The sequence below is a fragment of the Sinohyriopsis cumingii genome, chromosome 10 (genome assembly GCF_028554795.1).
Source record: "Sinohyriopsis cumingii isolate HCF-2022 chromosome 10, ASM2855479v2, whole genome shotgun sequence".
In the NCBI taxonomy this organism is placed as follows: Eukaryota; Metazoa; Mollusca; class Bivalvia; order Unionida; family Unionidae; genus Sinohyriopsis; species Sinohyriopsis cumingii.
This window is the reverse complement of record NC_142970.1, coordinates 115,036,747-115,057,915: the sequence shown is the minus strand read 5'-3', so window position 1 is coordinate 115,057,915 and position 21,169 is coordinate 115,036,747. Positions and strand designations below refer to the sequence as shown.

At 40.0% G+C, this 21,169-nt stretch overlaps 1 protein-coding gene across 1 annotated transcript in view; it reads right to left on the bottom strand.

Annotated features, from left to right (window-relative positions):
* Positions 1-3,936: 3,936 nt before the first annotated feature.
* Positions 3,937-21,169, bottom strand: part of LOC149791064 (complement C1q-like protein 3) — a 46,322-nt gene continuing 29,089 nt past the window's right edge. Inside the window, exon 4 of the mRNA XM_089972999.1 lies at positions 3,937-4,139. Coding sequence (XP_089829125.1) covers positions 4,005-4,139 — 135 coding nt within the window. The 3' untranslated portion in view covers positions 3,937-4,004. The remainder of the gene's footprint in view (positions 4,140-21,169) is intronic.

The window sequence follows — 21,169 nt, the reverse complement described above, 5'->3', positions numbered from 1 at the left end:
TTTCTATACTTTTGATACGCGCGGGAATGTATAGGCCCAAAGAATGCCAAATTCGACTCCTTATTCAGCTGGCTTTTAATGCTGCTTTGGGTTTAACGCCATTTTGCAGCACATGATATGCTATACATGGTGGTCAGTTTATCTATTAGATGAAGAACCCGAGTAAAACCGGGAAGGACCACCGACCCACGGGAAGCTAGTGGCACGCTTCCCCACATACCCACGCTCGCCGAGTCTAAGACTCGAAGCCACGCAGAAAGAGATGAGATGCAGGTGATCTGTAAAGACCAACGTTTTAGACGCTTAGACCCCTCGGCCACCCGGAGCCCCTTTATGAACTGGAGACTAATAAAATATATGTTGTGGTTTATACCGAGACAAGGAGATCTCAGTCATGGGTTTACATTGTTTGTCTCCCAACGAGGATTGCTTTGTGGGAAGCTATATAATGTAACTTCAGATTGAGATTTTCTTGCCGTGGTGCAAACCCCAACATACATTATTTTTCTCTCCCAATATTTTCCTTCAAAGTGAAAAGAACTCTTCATTTTTGCAACATAGTTCACGCGCACACGTTTACATGCGGCGGAATAATCCAAATATGTTAATGAGGGCTGTGGCGTGACCGTTTCATCAGAAGTACACAACTTCAACGCGTGAGCAATAGAAAATAACAACATAAAACGTTTGATAGTATTGAGGTTTTATCATATTTAATATACAGATGTTGTATGAAATTAGCAATAAACAATTACTATTAATTACAATAAAATGTTTCATTTTCATCGGCTCCAATTTAGGAAAGTTAAATTGCAAATAATGAAACAATATTGGGTACACAGCTCTCTATAGGCCATTACGATACCTGGTACACAGCTCTATATAGACCATAACGATACTGGGTACACAGCTCTATATAGGCCATAACGATACTGTGTACACAGCTCTATATAGACCATAACGATACTGTGTACACAGCTCTATATAGGCCATACCGATACTGGGTACACAGCTCTATATAGGCCATACCGATACTGGGTACACAGCTCTATATAGGCCATTACGATACTGTGTACACAGCTCTATATAGACCATAACGATACTGTGTACACAGCTCTATATAGGCCATAACGATACTGTGTACACAGCTCTATATAGAACATAACGATACTGTGTACACAGCTCTATATAGGCCATAACGATACCGTGTACACAGCTCTATATAGGCCATAACGATACTGGGTACACAGCTCTATATAGACCATAACGATACTGTGTACACAGCTCTATATAGGCCATAACGATACTGGATACACAGTTCTGTATAGACCATTACGATACTGGGTACACAGCTCTATATAGGCCATACCAATAGTGGGTACACAGCTTTATATAGACCATAACAATACTGGGTACACAACTCTATATAGGCCATACCGATACTGGGTACACAGCTATATATAGGCCATAACGATACTGGGTACACAGCTCTATATAGGCCATAACGATACTGTGTACACAGCTCTATATAGGCCATAACGATGCTGTGTACACAGTTCTATATAGGCCATAACTATAATGGGTACACAGCTGTATATAGGCCATAACGATACTGTGTACACAGCTCTACATAGGCCATAACGATACTGTGTACACAGCTCTATATAGGCCATAACGTTACTGGATACACAGCTCTATATAGGCCATAACGATACCGGGTACACAGCTCTATATAGGCTATTAAGGAAGAGTAAGATGAGCATGATTGACCGTGCTTGGAGTCTTCATGGGTAATTAAAGATATGTGTCATATCGTACACAACTTTCATTTTCTTTGGAGGAGGTGTAAGTTATTTGTTTCTTTCTTCCAAATATTTCAAAGTGTTGGCTTTTCTTTGATCGGAAAACAACTTCAGGCCAAGCAGAAGACAACAATGGTTGCGTCCCTTGAAAAAGTAATCCCCAGCGAGTGACTGTGACGACTGGTATGAGATCACCAGACTGAGATAGGAAAAGCAAGGTTAGCAAAGCAGGTATATTTCTCTATTTCTCTGTCGCATGGGCGTGAATATTCAAATCTAATTTGAGGGACATTTTTAAAGCTCAAAGCATTCAATTAGCCTTAACAGAATGCTTACGCAGCTATTGCTGAAACAAATTAGTATGCACTGTCCAATGAGCAGATGATTAAAGAATAATTTCTGCATGGTTGTCTTGGTACCGTATAACTGTATCAACAATAAACAATTATTAGCACATAACATAAATAATTTTGACATTCGTCTTGGTGTGTTCTTCCTCATACAGCCGATGAGAAATTTCTTCAACATCTCCTACGTAAGAAGTTTTGCAGCAGTACTGGGTTAGATGGGCCAGAAATACAAAGAAATTTAATACTGTCTACTTAAGTGTTCTATGCGCTAGTTTCTTAATAATAATATCTATCTTCAAATTATCCAGATTTGTAAGACACGTAATCGTAGATATCGAGATAGTCGTGTCTTCTGGTACCTATATATGACAAACATATAAGATATTACTTACTGCAAAACATCAATGATTATGTGTACAATAAATATGTACTAGAGATTTCGGCAGGAGTGCGCCTTACTTAATAATAAATATAATACTCTGATATGAAAATCTTCAAATGGAAACTGCTCTTCTAAGAGACTCCTCTCATGTATATATCTTAATATGTTTATAACTAGTTTATTGTTTTTTCTTTCCTTCATGTTTCCCTTTGTTTGCATGCCTCTGCGAAGAGGAAGCACAGATTGACACTTCATTATGCCAATCAAATGGACTATATATTTACAGATTTTACAAGTATAAATCTGATTAATAACTAGGATCTGTCCAACATTTGCGACCCAAGAAGACGATGAAAAAATAATGATCGGGAATACAGATGTTGAAGAATAACCTAAAGGTGATTTCCAAGTTTTACGCCAAGATTGATATTAGAGCGATATTCCAGTTTTAGGTCGAGGTTACCATTAAAGTGACATCCCATTTTTACTCCAAGGTTGCTATTAAAGTGATATCCTGGTCATCGTCCTAGGTTGCCATTAAAGTGATACCCCAGTTTTATACCAACGTTGTCATTAAAGTGATATCCCAGTTATCGTCCAAGGATGCCATTAAAGTTTGATCGCAGAATTAGCCCCAAGGTTGCCATTAAAGTCATATCCCAGTGTTAGCCATTAAATTGTCCAGGTACTGAAAGCTGTCATACAGACATTTCCATGCCACATAATCACAAAGTTCGATTAAGCCCTTGTAAGAAACGTTCTGATTAATCAAATATCATCGTGTGACGAAAAACCAACAAGAAGCAATTAGGTTGCGCTTTACACTTTGCGGAGGGTTTGATGTTTAAAGGAAACGAATTTTTCATGTTTACCTCGTCGGTTATTGGGGTCTTTAAACAAACCTTGTTTATCTAAGTCATGTTCCAAATAGCATTCAATTCCTTTATTCTGGTGAATGATTGACGATTATTATTACTTCGCCTTACTTCAGATGTGGACCTCTCGAAAGACTGCAAGCTCTTCTTGATCGTTTTTACTTCCTGGATTTCAAAGTTAAATTAGAAATAAAACGAACCGATAATTGGTTTACTTTTTGTATATTTAAAATTCATTCATTACAATTCTAAAATCTGGTATTGTGCTCTGACAAATTCATTTCCCCTATTTTAATACCGGCAAAAGTTAGTGTGCAATGGACTAATTGAGGTTCATTTTACAAACATATGGGGACATCCATTTTGTCATCTGAATGCTGTAGATAGCGCATAGTTAAAACAATTGCCCGACATAATATATTGCTGCGATCTGAAATAAAGAACTATCATGAATGCACGTAGCCATGTGCATATGAATCTGTTTAGATCAATAATAAGAGGAACAATTGGAGTACATGAAAATGCCAGAATTTAACCACGTGTTTATTCAGTAAAGTAAACAACAAAAATGGCGAAGCCATTGAACAAAATCTACTCATTTCCCAACAATGGGAAATTCTTCAAACACCGGTGCTATAAGGTACCCCGAGAACGTGGAGTACACCTCGTTTGATGCGCCATACAGGACCGTGGTAGAACCAAAACTCTGGTCAACGGCTTTCACAAAAACCTGAAAAAGTTTATATTTTTTAAGGTGCAGTTCATTTTTACTGAAGGAAAGTTAGGTGCATTTTGCAACTTCAATTACAGAGAAACCTTACCCAACACAGTGACATAGATTAGTATGTCTCATCAGGAAATGTATAAATTGTAAAATAATTTTCGTCTTACGCAAATATTGAACCATATGTGTGTGAGTGAGCAAAATAGTTATGCTACACCGAATTGTTATGCAACCCTTCACCTGAAAATATTGATTAAGCCCTTGTGTTTAGACCTGATGCTGCAAGGAAATGTACCTCCTTCAACAGACGCATTTTTCATCTGGCGTTAGCTTTTTATTGTATGGAGTAGGTGGATGCGCTTTGCAAAGATAGAAAGTGATTTGAACTAATTTAATAGATTGCTTATTCGGAGAGCAATCACTCGAAACATAGTAATCACTCCAAGTACCGCCCTATTTACGTACTGTTGTGATTTACTTAAACTTACGACAGTATAATATTCACGAACAACGTGGAGAAATTAAGATGTATTAGTTCATCCATAACATTTAAATTAGAATGCATGTTCGTATACAGACCTTTAGAATAAACATTCATAAAGCTGATAGACACGTGCGAAAACTTCTGACTCACAATATTTCACAAATGTACTAGCCACTGTATAAGCAAAGGTATTTTTTAAATAAATAATTATATGGATATTGTATGAGGTGTGCGTTAGGTCTCTGTTGTCTTAAACTAAGTAACAGAAAAGGCGAAATCTACAAATTTAGTAAATTGCAGCGAAATATGTATTTCCCTTGAATACATAGTGAAAGTTTAAAAGGAACATACATAATTGTGATTCAAATCCCAAATAATCCTGACATACAAGTCCAAATGTATAGTGTTCCGAATAAAGTCCAAGTCTTGAATGTGCCGATGTACCAACAGGCTTGAAAATGATCCATCACAGAATGTATGTGAACGAATTCACTATAATCCCAAAAGAGTGTAGAAGCCCAAAGTGTAAATTAATCAAGTAATAAATAAATCCTCTCCAGTTATATCTGAACAAAACTAAAAGTGATTCCACTAAGACGGATATTAAAATACATGTGAATAGTCACTAATAATTTGCTTTATCAGAACCTTATATAAGAACTTAAGACACAATAAAATGACCAGGATGTGAGTCTGAAGTTCGCCTCCAGAACATTCTAATTTTTTTTAAACACGGATAGACCTTGAAAAACAAATATCACTAAATAACTTTCAGTAAACATGATACAGGGTCAGGTAGACCCAAACTCCTACCGTCAATTTCGAACAAAGGAAATGTGCACAAAACAAATTAAATGAATATAACACCTGTGTAGTGCGCAAGTGAATGGGTCATCGGTCTATAACATGTTCGAGAAAGAGAATTATAAACAACAGGATAATCATAAATAATGCGGTGCCAGTCAGCATAAACATTTGAATCACTGTTCCGCCTTGCATGCTCAACACCTGTTAGCCACATTACGGGAAATAATTTTTTACAGTGTATGCAAAGAAGCGAACTGACATATGCAAGCAATGAATCCTATGTAGTATATATCCGTATTTTGTTTTACTTGGCAGGCACTCCACTAAACAATTCAAGTGGAAATTGTTTAAGCAATCATTCCCTGAAGCTATTGTAATACCAGAACACTGGCATGTTATTGCCATCCATTCCCAATGTGTTCAGGTGATATAGTCTCTATCAAAAGTTTAACCATGAAGAACTAGATCTCTGTTTAACTATAAGTTTTCAAGGTTTAGGAAAGTGGAAACATGATAATAAGGAAAATGATATTTGTACCGCCTCAGTTTGATACATGAACAACATAAAGCCTGCCATGTCACAAACTTGCAATGTCACAAGCCTGCCATATCACAAACCTGCCATGTCACAAACTTGCCATTGCTTGCCCATATTTATTACTTTTAGACATAGGAAAATGAAAATCGGAGAAAAGTATTCCCTTTGTTGAAAATCCGAAATCATATGGTCTACAATCTTGGACAAGGAAGGTGTATTAACATACGTTTGATCCAAATAGATCTTTTCAGGATAGAATGCAAAACTATCAGCTTCTTGTAGAGACGAAGATTGACATTTGATACATGTGACTATTCTCCTTTGATGCGCCTCCAAAAAATTGAGAACCAAGATCAGAAGAGGGAGAATGAATGTTTTTTTTATAAGCAAATGATAGCTCAACGCATCAGTACTGTTGATAGGATCATGTAGGCCATGCGTGCCGATATCCTTTCTGCATGAGGTGATGACGAAAGTAAAATTACTATCGCGGTTGCTGTACCTTGACAGGACCATATAGAACACCAACTATTAGCATGTTGGTACATACGTGTCTTTTATACAGTGTTAGTAGCTCAGTAACTTAGTTGACCACATGATTTAAAGTAGACAAAATACGCTCTGCGAACGCCAAGCCTTAAAGCTCTAGCTTAGGGAAGGGTTCAAATCTTTACCTATTTTACCTAACATTTGTTTACCTACAGATGGACTTATTATTCTGGTTTCGGCTAAAATATTTCCTCAGTGATATTTCTCCTTTGTTTCCATTTGTGTTTTATAATTTAATGCGTTTTCTCTTCGGTTTTAAAACAATATTGTCGAAACCAATGTTGTTGTTTATCTATCTTTAAATTACTTGTAATGACGTCGTTAGATATGTTGATTCGTTCTACTTGGAGATTTTGTTGACCAGTTGGAAAACTTTCTACTGATAGGTTATATTTGTTTAAATATGATTATGTATCTTATATTGACTAAATGGTGCATTATTTGCATATCGTCTAGAAAACCTAGATGGGCTAAATATCAGCCTCATTGACAGACGACATCACCCTATCAGTAACATTTTTATAAGCAAATTGATATCCTTGATAATTGGAAGAAATACAGATAGAATGGGAAGAATACATAACATAAAACGGTATTAGATACTTCATCGGGTTTGTATCATTCATCTAGAGATTGACTCGATGAGAACGAATCTCTAACCTGATTAAAGTTAAACATGTCAATTTAGAAGAAGAAAAAAACACAAGCAGAGGAAAATCAAGGCACGAAGTGAAATATAAATGTATAACAACTTGATACTTTGTAATTGATGCAAGTGTACAATTACAACAATTGCAACTATTGTTATTACTAATAAGACTGTGTACTAAGTGTCAGGAACAAAATGAGTGCAAAAGTAGACCAAAATGCAATGAATGATAAATTTAACACTCTTGAAATCTTCGACTTTTTCTATACTCTTCCATATCTTCTTCTCTAGGTATACTACGACAGTATTAATGTTGGTACAATGTTTAATATATCTTGTTTTTCATCAGTGAAAACATTTCTATAGCTGCACATCCAAACTAACTATTCTGGTTTAAAAAGAATAAAATGTCCACGGCAAAAGTAAGACTACAAATTTTGGATGTTGTGCCTGATCTTTTAATATGTTTCAATTCAAATAAAACTCTAAATTTTGTTATACGATTTAATATAAAATTGTAATCCTTGCGGTATCTGTGATTCGTGTATTCATTAGTGTGCATATTATATTGTTATCTGAATTTCACCTCCAATTTATTTTGTTCTTAGTATTATCTGACTCTCCGCTCTGTTTTAGTACTGGTTGCAGAAACTATTGTCATTATTATAATCAATTATACCTTTTTCAGGTTTGCATTTTTAGCATGTGTTTGTACCAATTATGTATAGTTTACAATTTCGTTTCAAAGAATCTTTCACTACTCCATACTTACGACTGTTGTATTTCAACATCATTACATTACATTTGAAGCCGCTTAAAAAGTCGCTTAAAACATTTTAAAGGTCAAATTATAAGTAAATTTAAAATCGTGTCTTCATTCATCTGGCAATTTCGTTTGAAACAAATGAAAGGTGTATAAAACAAACAGCAATATACATCAAAGATTAACACATCACGAAAGAAAATAACACAAAAGATAAATGATCTGCATAGTGCTGAACTTGGTTGGTAACTTAGAACACATTCGAACAATTGAACAGATTAAACTGTTAAAATATGAGCAATGCCCAACTATAGCAGCAGAAGATGCAAACAATGATCTGTTGCGTATCTCAAGCATCGTGTATTACTGGATATATAATGGTATTATTGTCGCAGGTCTTGTGAGGATTTCAACAAAGAGCACGTCTGGTTATATTTTCAACATGTTATACCTCATAAAAATACCTATAGAACAGCTGGTTAAATAAGATAATTTGTCTCAAGAGAACAGATAAATCCCATCCCGGCAGTGCTGTGAAAGTTTAGTTATAAATGGTAAGTGAGACAAACAATGAAATTAAAACTCTTTGCCAGGCAACGATTGACTAAGCTCAAACTATCGTTTATATCATACGGTTTAAAAAGATGTTTACGGTATCCATATGTTTACCAAAAATTGGTTGTTGTTGTTGTGGGGTTTAACGCCATTTTTCAGCAAGATAGGCTATACATGGCGGCCAGTATTAATGGTGGAGGAAGAACCCGGAAAACCCCGGAAAGAACCACCGACCCTCGAGAAGCTACTGGCAAGCTTTCTCACATGCCCACATTGGCTGAATCTTAGACTCGAACCGCCTCAGACAGAGGTGAGATGGCAGTGACCCGTAACGAAGAGCGCTTTAGACCACTCGGCCACTCGGGGCCCCTCCAAAAATTGGTATTGGACCAAGTGATAAAATTCACAGTTAATTGAAATAGTACAAGCCACAAAAACGAGTCTCATTTAATAAAAAAAATAATTATATTTTAGTGTTGCAAAATATTCTAAAGAAATTTATTTAATTTAAACAAATACACGAGCCGCTAAACAGAAGGAGCAGCAGAGGGGGCGAATCGGACATTTTGTCCAATCGTTATTTTGCTTAATTATTACTTTCTGCACTCAACGATCTAGTGTCGTCAGCGCCTGGTAAAAAAAAAAACGACGACGTCATTGGGGGATCGTCCAATCGTCATTTGGTTTAATTAACACCTTCTGCGCGTCGATCCCCAGCGTCGTCAGCGTCCGGTAAGCACATCGACGATCGCGTCGATGTCATCGCCCCCTCTGCTGCTAAGTGGTTATTTACAATGAAAATTATTTACAACTAACCGAATATTTGGTCAAGTCCGATACGATATCGTGTCCGAGGATCATGTAAATTTATCGTTACGAATCCATGTGGGGTCGACTGAGCATGACTAAAAAAGTTTCGAAAAACATTAAAGTCCATGTCACCGCCGCACCATGTCTGCCAAATATTTCGTAGCGTGTGTGTATCAACGCCGTTGAACACAGCAAGAATATTACAGTTGTCTCTGATTACTTTTGGAATCTGAGTGTATCGTTGAGTGACATATATCACGTCGGTGTTTTTATGCCTGCCTCTGGAAAATATCCTAGCTGGGTTTTTTGATTGTCTAACATAACATCATCGTACACGACTAGATTGTTAACGTCGCCATCAATATCATCAATACCCGGTGCATCATTGATATCTGTAATAAACTCGATGACATTTTTTTTAGCGATCGCTGATGCATTCTCGTTGAAATCTTTCAACACCTCGTAGCATCGTTGATCATCTACGCTAGGAGCAACCAAATACAACTTATCCCACTTCATCCATCTCATTATTAAATTGAGTAACAATTGCGTCTTGCCGGATCCAGATGGTCCGATGATAATCATCCGGATCGAGTTTGGTAACGCTGCAACATGCTTAACTGGTTCTCTTGTTTTAGTCGCCGAAAAATCAATTATATTCATATTTCTATACATAAATTATGGATCTATATTGTGTGAAGTGTAGAGTACGTACTGGCACAAATGATATGACAACCGCTACAACAAGAAATAACAGATCGGCGCTTACTGGTAAGTGTGTACAATGCGGTACAAAGAAATTTAGATTTATTTCTATTAGACCCGGAGATGTTTTAAAAAAAAGCGAGGAGGTGACATCGCAGCCAAGTTATCAAAACTCCCCGGAACACCGTGGGCAAAGTATCCAGGAGAAAAGCACCTCCCAGGATATAGCTACTGTGGCCCCGGAACACGATTAGATATCAGACTCGATGATCAAAATCAGCCCAAACCCGGTGAGTATCCAATAAACGCTATCGATAAGGCGTGTCATGCTCATGATGTTGCTTACAAAAGTAGCGATCTGCAACAGCGTCATATCGCGGACGTAAAATTAATTCACGCGTTAAATGCTATTCCTGATAAATCATTCAAAGAAAAATTGGCTTCATGGTTGGTAAAATCGGCTATGAAAGGTAAATTAATGATTGGAAGCGGAGCTTCTCGCGCTGGTAATTGAAAACGCTAGCGTTTATAATAACAACATGGAATCCATCTATTATTCTCCGAGAGGATACTGGAAGGGGAAGGCCGCAATTGGTAAGCTTGCAAGCGCTGCAAAGGTAACAAAGGCCACTGCGGCTAATTGGTTATCCAAACAGGCTATATGGCAAATTTATCTACCACCGCCTAAACAAATCAACTTCTCGCGCTTTGATGTCAGCGTACCTAATGAAGTTCATCAGGCTGATATACTATTTTTGCCGCATGACAACGGTTACAAATACGCGCTAACCGTAGTTGATGTTGCGAGTCGATACAAACAAGCGGAGCCGTTAAAAACAAAGTCAGCAACTGAAGTAGCCGCTGCGTTTGAAAGAATTTATCGAAGGGGTTCTCTGCGCTGGCCAAATCTATTACAAGTTGATCCCGGTAGTGAATTTCGCGGCGCTGTTTTATCAACGCTGAAACATCATAGCGTCGCGGTACGACGAGGTCATACTGCGCTACATCGTGATCAGGCAATTGTTGAACGATTCAATCGGACTCTTGCTGAACGGTTATTTGGATATCAATACGCGAAGGAATTCATCCAAGAAAAACGATCTCGTGAATGGGTCAAAAGGTTGCCAGGCGTAATTGCAGCGTTAAATAACGAGATTACCCGAGCAATCAACATGAAGCCCAGCGACGCGATTAAATACGAGTATATACCCGGAAGATCAAAAATAGATAGCGTTTCCAAGCCGATTCTCGGCAATGTCACCGTGAGATATCTATATAAACCAGGAGAGTTTGAAGGCGGTAAAAAAAGAGCTACTGATCCTATTTGGAGTGTTACCACACATAACATATCAACGATAACACGATCAACTGGTAGACCACCGATCTATAGACTGGATTCAACTGCTCCTCAGCGCGGATTTACACGCGAGCAACTACAAGTGATACCTGACGATACTCAACTACCCCCGCGTGGTCTTAACTAGCGCCGTTGCGTCTATTGCACTCAAGACAGGTCAACCTCACATTGTTTTTGACATGACCGAGACTGTTATCGATCCTGTCCACGGTAAATTGGCGAGCGTCTTTATCCGAATAACGCCAGCGCATTACACAATTACAACTCGCGCAGTGATTATTCTGTTGTTGTCGTAACGCAATTATTAATTCGGCATCAATATCAAAACGCCGCTGTTTTTTTTATCCTGTTGGCGGTAACCCGAGAGTTTTCTATCAATGACGCTTGCATCGATGGTGACTTTGTCGCCGGCTTCGTCAGTGACTCCGTCACCGGCTTCGTCAATAACAATTCTTCGAAGCTGATTCATTCTCCGTACTCTGGACACTGCGAGATAGACTAGATTTGACCATTCGATGCGATTATCAACCATCCAAACAATTGTATCCGTGATAGTCAGTCCCTGCGAGGAATGTATTGTCGTTGCGTATCCTAGCGTCCACGGGGATTTATCAGCACGTAGCGCGTCCTCGACGACGCTGATATCAACGAGCACAATATCATTCAGCACAAGAATTTGTTTTTTTGTCCCTGACGCTGTCGGGCCGGGGATTTCAACTTCAATGTTCTGCCGCCGTGTGTCCGCGGGTCTATAACATAACGGCACTGGGCGCGTTGGAAACTTTTCCTTATGCAACGCAAACAACTTCCGCTGAAGTGTGTCTCTGACTATCTTTCTACTCGCTACAATCAAATCGTTTGGTCTCCATGTTTCCCAGAATTCATTTAACGGCGTTTCCGGAATCACCTCGCGGATTATTTCACACTGAATTCTATCCGGCTGTAATCTGATTAATTTTTTAACCCCGCGCAGTTGTTCATCAAGTGCTCGGTAATTAGTATCGGTTTCTTCATAATAGTCCACAAAACCCTTTAACCAATCATGTGGGCCCTCGCCGACAAATGGTGGTGGTTGACCATGGTCGCCACACATGATCACCGCTGTATTCGCGCGCAGCAACCACTCAAGAAACATTTGTAAAACATCTAACGAAACAGTACATATCTCATCCCAAATAATAACCTCAGGAATAAACTTTTCACCCATTCGATCAGGAGTCCACTCACCGCCGCTGTATCGAAAAAAGCTGTGATAAGTAACGGCGTCAACATTTCGTTGTTTTATCTCTCGCGCTAGTCTATGGGTCGGTGTAAGCACGATTATACTTGCCCGCGTTCGAAATAATTCAATTGCCCGAGTCGTCTTTCCCGACCCGCCACAGCCGCTTAAATAAACTGTTTTGTGTCTACAAATTGGATCAGAACACGGTGGTGCATTAGACCATTCTGACAATTTATCACCGCGTAAGTAGTCGTTCTCAACGGCGACATCTGCTGACGGGGAATAATCGCGTCGTATTTCATTTTTAATTCTCCATGTACCCCAACTCTCGTCCGGACTAGTAAACTCGGCTACGTTTTCCTTATACGCTACGTCAACATAAAACGAATCAACGGCTACTCTAACCGCGGTGTCGGGGAATCTATTTATCATCGAGAATAAATTGATAGCGGCGTAACCCAGCATAGACGCCCTCAAATGCGGGTATGCCGGGCTGTCTCCATCGCTGTAGGTAACAACTGTACCCAACCGTGTTCCATTGGACAAGAAAGCTGTTTTGCAGTTCACGTATCTATTTTTTGCCACTGCGTCCTTGATTACGAAATCATATTCTGCGCCATCTATAATCAGCCGTGAGCAATATCGTTTGTAATCGCAGTTTTTTCCACCTTGTGTAAACTTACCAATTATTCTTCTACCGAGATCTTTTGCCTCGTGGTTTCGTTGGTTGAATATCCTCCTGGACCATTCGATGATATATTCCTCGTCGGCATCAATCTGTTTTCTGGATTCGTCAATTATGCTATCTAGACGCTCTGGTTCTGGTAACCAGACTTCAGTCTGCGCCCGGTATGATATAATCGCGTCACTGACAATCAACGATACAAGCATGCTACAATCAATCATATACCGTAGCAGCGCTATTGGCAACCACTTCTTTTCAGCTATGTGTCTACCGATCCAAATATAGCAACAGCGATGGAGTCCTGCCGCGAATTCAAATGATACTATGCGAGCGAATCCGGTTAAATCAAAATCAGGCAGTGGTCCATTAATAGCAACACGAGTCATTTCATGTATGGGGTGTCCAAATCGTTTGAAATACTCAGCTGCGGATCCATACCCGAGAAAACTCGCTGGATAACAGGCAACCATATCAACGGAAATCATAGCGTCGCGGTTGTATTCAGTGTTCCATAGTCCACCGTGATAGTATTCCAAACAACTGGATTGTATATCCGGCAGAAATTCCTTGCGCGTTGGTCTCCACGCATTTTTCCTTGCTGCAACATGAGCTACAACCGATGGAATCGTAAAACAATTTGTTAGCAGTTGTTCATCATGCTCTTCAAATTCCATGGCGGTTTTTTTCATCCTGTTGTGAAATGCTTCAGTACGATATAATTCGCCGTTTGGTCTTACAAACTGATCAAAGGTATCCGCATCGTTTTCAGCGCTGCGAAGTAACCACACTGATACAGGGTCGTTTTTACACAAGTAGGCAATAGCATCAAATAGTTTCCTCTCCGCGAGAAAACCATCCCGGGAGAATTCTTCTCCTAAAAATTCTTCGGGTATATACTTTACTGTTCTATCCCGTGGAAATATTGTGATCGCGGGCGTCCATGCGTGCTCGTTATGATCAATAATTTTGATTGGGGCTCCCTTCGATTTATACTTCGATTCGTATAATACTTCACCGGTTATCGTTGTAACGGTTATTGGAAATCTCAGCGATGTTTCTAATCTCGCTATGTCGCTGATGGTTGCTCCACGCTCTTTTACGGTTAGTTCCCACTGGTTGATTTTGCTACGTCGTAAATCAGTCAATTTGTTTCCTCGACACGCATTTGTAAAATGCTCTATTACTCGTTCTGCTACACAATTTATCCCCGTTGACTGTTTCATCGGTTTCAGTTTTCCGATATCAGGTTTCTTATTTAACAGGTATATTCCATAAACAACCGCTGTTTCAGGATACGCTCGTTCATAGTATGCTCTGTCAATTCCGGTTAACAACCCCGGCTTGGAGTCGCGGCTGACAGTGACTGTTTTCATGTCGCTGAGAACTGGTTCAAATTTATCACGTATGATCCAATCGCCTGATTCCACCCGGACAATAAATTTTACTCTGAAGAAATATCTTTTACCGTCAAGTTGTGATATTATCGTTGCTGCGCGGTTGTCGTTCATGGTAGCATCAACAACACCATCAATTCGAAATGTTGACCAACTATGAGATGCGCCATCACGCTTGAATTCATCGATACAATCGCGTATTTTACTCAACAGGGTTCTATCGTTTATTAACGCTTTTGGTGTGTCCTTGAGGACTCTATCGAGATTGAACTTAATATTTTTCCGGGGCTTAATTGCTGCCAATCTCTCGAACTCATCCATATAATTAAAACAAGTATTTAAATGAAAGAATATAGTATAATGAATCACTGCAAATGGTTGATGATTGGGTCGACAACCCCGTGCAATAAATCATGTAGAGGCGAATTCTGCGGGTATCATTTACAAAGCGTTCGTAATGGTTCTCTTGGCCCCCTCCCGTGCTTGGTTTGTCACGTCGGTGTAAGAGGAAAATCGCAGTTGTGTATTAATTGTGGCGGAAAGCGATACAGGGAACTAAAACGCTATTATGACAAGCGAATTAAAAACGCCGTCATTGACCCCACCGCCGACTTCGTCATCAAAACCCCCCAAGACTATGTTGAAAGATTCATAATTAAACCAAATAATAAATTAGACAAATAGTATTATTATACAAATGGACCAAGAATTTCAGCCGCATCCTGTGTTCGTCAGTTACGAGGCGTCTCGCGACGGCATTGTTAGAAACCGCAAACTGAAGAAGCCGCTTGGTACCGTAAATAATCACGGGTATTTAATGTTTGGTGCCGGAAAGAAGAAATATCTCTGTCACAGAATCATCTATGAATGTTTTCACGGATTAATCGAGAATGGACTTGTGATTGATCATATTAATAATAATAAGACTGATAATTCTCTTACAAACCTGCAAGCTGTCTCGCAGAGTCAAAATATCAAAAAAGGCCAAACCGGTAAATACCCAAAGAAAGCAAAACCCGTAAAGTCATTTGATACAACAACTCACGAGGAAAAAATATTTCAGTCGATGAATGAAGCCAGTAGATACTTTGACATTTGTATCGCCTCAATACGAAAAGTAGCAGAACGAGTATATCAAACAGCAATCTCAAAAAAGACCGGGCATAGAATTCGATTTTCATATGTAGATACGAAGTCACCGGCGCCTATGGCGCTGACGAGGTCACGTCTAACGAATTATTAAACACCTCGGGATTGATACACGGGGTTCATTTTTTTTATTTAAAAACAAGATGTTCTATAAGAATAATGAATATCGAAGACATCAATAATATATTAGCCGAGATTTCAAAATTAAAAAATCAAGGAATTGAATTATCTGATGGTCTCGACAGTGAAAAAATATTATCCGATTATGAAATTATTAACGAACAATCGAAACGGGGGCGTTTTACCCTGGCCCGCGAGTACTTTTTTATAAAACGATTACAACATACGATTAATGAAAACTTGTACCACAATGACGCAAATGCATTCATTGGACTATTCACTGCCGTTGAAATAATACGAAAAAAACTTGGACGTGTTTATGAACGACGCCGGGAGATTTCTAGTAAAATCAAAAACATTAGAAGAATTATAGACGAAAACTCCGGCGAGAAATTAGAAATTGCTTCGCAATTGTAATAATGGTAGGCGAATCACTTACTACTCGGCTAGCCAGAGAGCGGCTAGCAGCGCTTAAAAAGTTTATACCGTTACGAGACAGGGTCCGAGAACAACTTCAAACGCGGCAGCAACTACAAACCGATTTTACTGTTGGAAGCGAACAACTCTTTGCCCCGGTAACTAAAGCGACCAAAGATGTTACGGCGGCAACTGTGCCCGTCCTCGATGCGCTTGAAAAGATAGCGGCAGAGACAAAACAAACAAAAAGGTCTTTAGAAACACTCCCTGCAAAAATAGCGGCTGCTACAACACGGAGGCCACCACCACTCGCTATAACCGAACCACAAGAACCCTATGTTACAATGGCCGATGAAGAAGAACTAGGCGCCACCGCAAGAGAACCAGAAGAAGAAATACCCGAAGAAACACCGAAAGAAACACCGAAAGAGGGAAATATACCCCGTAATGTTCTTAAAAAGTCCGCAATAGATCAAATTAGAGACATCGACGACGATGAAGAATTAGTTAATTTTGTTGCTACAACATCAACTAAAAGCATTCGAGATGAGTATATCAATGAAGGTTACAAGAAAAAAATAACCTCGACGGAGAACTGGGCAAGAATAGTGTATTTAGCAAGTAAACATAAAGATGCATTACCACATCGTGGTGATCCCGATTACGATAAATTCCTCGAGAAAGTTAAGAGTAGAACACCAAAAAAAGGAAAAGGATACTCTGTTGGTAAAGAATCCTACGGCGTTACCTGCCCTAATAGTGTTCTCAGTGATATATCACGGCTAGAGGTACTAATTGGAGGAAAACGAGCCGGAAATAACTCTCCGGAAATAATCAATGAGGCCGCTGATATTTGCAAGCGGTTATTTGCAGGCGGTATCATGGACATTAATGCATATCGAACGCTCATAGACGAGTTAGTGGATGATTAAAAAAATTATAAAATTATAAAATTATAAAATTATCGTTTTTGTTAATTTTTAACCGTTTTTTGACTGTTTTTGACCGTTTTTTGACTGTTTTTGGCCATTTTTTGACTGTTTTTGGCCATTTTTTGACTGTTTTTGGCCATTTTTTGAGGGCAAAAACCCAAGGAAATCATTTAGAGAAAATCGATGTTTTTCTGAAAAATCGAGAAAAAAACGACTATAGGCAACAAAAAACGACCAAAAATGACTAAAAATCAAGAAAAAACCAGAAAAAAACCAGATTTTTATCGAGGGCGAAAACCCAAGGAAATTTTGATAAAATTTATTCCGGTTTTTGATTCGGTGGGGGGGGGGTAATCAATCACTGGTGATCACAATCACTAATTGGAAAACTGGTGTTTTTAATAAGGATGATCATACACTACAACCACGATAAACCAGTACTCGTCTACGTGGTAAACTCGCGATTACCTGTTTACCGCGCGTACTATGGAGATGGTCTCGGTAGCACCATTGCGGGGTTATTTACAAGAATGGCTCCAAAAGTAGCGCCGTTAGCCAAACAATTAGGAATGAAGGCTATTGATGTTATTCGTGATAAGGGTATTAGTGCTATTGGAGATGTTGCCTGAAAGGCGCTTTCAGCCGCGCGGGACAAACTAATGTCGTTGGTAAAATCCAAAGGATTTTCAAAAAGAAAACAGAAACCACCGGTAATGCCATCAACGACAGTGATGCCTGCGAATGTCAGTAAAGTAATAAATAACGCCGTGGAAGAAAAACTAGAGTCGTTGGTGACTTCGCCATCAGCCGATGCGGCAACCAAGGCGCTCATGAACGCGATAGCGGGAAGTGGTCTACGACGAAAAAATCGCAATTGAAAACATCAACATGATAAATAATAGAATGTTTGCGCGAACCGCTGACCCCGCGTTTGATATGGACGCCCCAGTGCGCAGGGATGATTCTGTCCGCGATTATCAATATTATTCTTATTATGCAGCGCAACCCGACCTACGATCGCGAATTGAACTTCAAGTCCAAGATACCAGTAAATATTTTCTGCCGTGTGAAGCGTTTATCGAAATTGAGGGAGAACTCGTGACAAATGCCGCCGATAATGCACCATACGCAGATGACCATCGTGTTCGAGTTGGCTTCGTCAACAACGGTATCATGGCGTTATTTGAGAGCGCCAGATATCTTATTGACGGGCGAGAAATTGAATCAATAGAACGCGAGGTTGATGTTGCAACGACGATAATTGGGTTGGCGAGATACTCGGATGATTATACAAGATCGGCGGGCCCATCTATGATGTTTGCGAAGGACTCCACCGATAACGCTGACCATCTTCAGTACGTTAACGTGCTGGTGGAAAGAGATACCGCAACTGACCCACAGGCTGAAGCAAATAACCCAGACCGCAGAGCAAGACCAGGCGCTAATTTCAATATTATAAAAAGTCTTAACGATAATTACAATATGGGATTCGCAACACGAGTAGGGATGTTGCAAAGACCACGCCGACAGTTTTCATGCGCAATTCCACTCCATCACATATTTGGATTCTGCAGAAATGTCAGAAAAGTTATCTATGGGGCCAAGCACACAATTGCCCTGACGCGAAGGGGCGATGATAACAATGCAATATGGCATGCTGCTGGCGTCGCTGCCGGTAAAGTCATTTTAACTAAAATGGCATTGTGGATGCCGGTGCTGACTCCATCAGTTACCACGGAAGCACGATTGTTAGCATTTATGGAACAGGGAGGGAAATCGTTGTTGAGTTGGCTAGCGGTAACAACTGATGCTAAAGAGGATAACGTCGCCGATACGTTTACATGGCACCTGGCATCAAAACAGGGTGTTTCAGCCCCGCGTCATATATTCATAGCGCTACAGAATAGGGAACGATTGGGCAGTCAAGAACGCAGCCATATGATATTTGATCGATTAGGAGTCAGGGAGGTTTCGCTGAGAATAAACAGACAACAGGAACCATCCGAGGATATACAGCTTAATTACGGCGACAACCATGTCGCACGTGTGTATCATCGATTGCTGTCATATATGGGTCGTGATCAAAACGTCGACACTGGTTTGCAAATATCACAACTTGATTTTAAAAACCTGTATCCGATTTATTATTTTTCGCTGGAACATCTTGATTTAACGAGACAATCCGTCGTTGATATACACTTCCGAGCTCGTATAGCCCCGGGTGGTGCTGATTATAGAGCGGTTGCTGTCATTCTCAGCGATAAATCAATGCTGTTGGAAGGCGTTGGTGGACGAATGAGAATCGTTGATGCGCCAGTGGAAAACATGTAATTGAAAGCATAAACGCGTTTACAATAAAATGTCGTATAGTGTCGTCAGTGTAGAGTTGACTGATGGTCAAGTCAAGAAATTACGATCAAAGTCGGCTAAACAATGTGGAACCACAATAACGCTGAAGCCGTCACAGATGGCGGGTGGTAATCATAAGATATCGTTGACGGCGCGTCAAATAAAACATTTCAATGATGCGATGAAGAATAAAAAGGGTGTTCAAATAGATTTTTCGGCCGCAGCAATTAAAAACATGGAAAGGACCGGTGGGATATTTCCGTTGTTAGCTGCGATTCCAGCGTTGATTGCCGCGGCGGCCCCAGCAGTGGCTAAGGCGGCTGCGTTAGGAGCCGTTGGTACCGCGGCGGGAATGGCATTGAAGAAGGCAACCGGGAAAGGCTACAAAAAAAACGACCCGTGGCCGGAAAGGGTCTAAGACTACCGGGAACCCCGTATTCATGGTACTCGGGAAAGGGTCTAAGACTACCGGGAACCGTTTAATGACTCCCATGTCTAATTTTGATTTAATAGACGCCGCAAACGCGCTAGCGATAAAAAAACTTCAGAGGTGTTTTTATGAGGGATCAATTACCGGCGGCACCAAGGAATATTGAAACCGGCATAATTAACCTCGATGGGTCCTCCGGAGCGGGAACTCATTGGGTTGCATACGCGATTGATCCGCGTGCGATCGTCTATTTTGATTCATACGGGTTAGCCCCGCCGAAAGAGTTCATGCGGTATGTCCGGGCGTGTTCAGCCCGGGTTTTTTATTCCACGCTGCCAACACAGCAATTAAGTGACCCACCGATATGTGGCCGCGAGGTATTGAACGTACTCGCGGCGATTTCTTCATCGCGAAAACCACCTCATGTGGTTGTAAACGAATACACTAGTGGGGTCGTAGAGGCCCGGCGGGTTAATTAGAAACGCTGGTTTTTTTTACAATAACGATGATTGATATTTGGGGACGACCGGTTTCGGCGCTGAAAGAATCCACGGAAACGGCCGCCGCCGACATAAAAAAACTAATTGAGGATGAAATCGCTGATACGTTGAATTTAACCAGTGTTGACCCGGGCGAAATAGTTGTATTTCAAGACCGCCAGGGTAAATTGAAATCCAGTAATGTGTCGCTGGATGACATTTTAAAACGACATCCTAATGTCGCCAATGGCACTATCGCGTTGTATACCGGCGACGGACGACTCAAACCGGGTAAACATATATCGGAGGTGATGAATGAGATAATATCCGTTCGAGACAGACTTACATCGTTGAATATATCTATGATCGAATTCGACGCGCGGGTGAAAAAATCTGTCACCGATATACAACTCACTACCGCTAGTTTTTTTGGGACCCCGACGGTAACCGAACCAAATCTTGCAACAATAAAGAATACTATTTCGGAGTTTACGACGCTGTCGGGCCAATTTACCTCGTTACGAAAAAATGTTAACAGGATCGATGACAACTTTGATAAATTCCTTGGTAAAAAAAATGCCAAACCGGATGAAATCACAATAACTATAAATGATATCACTGCGTATGGACAGGAAATAGAAA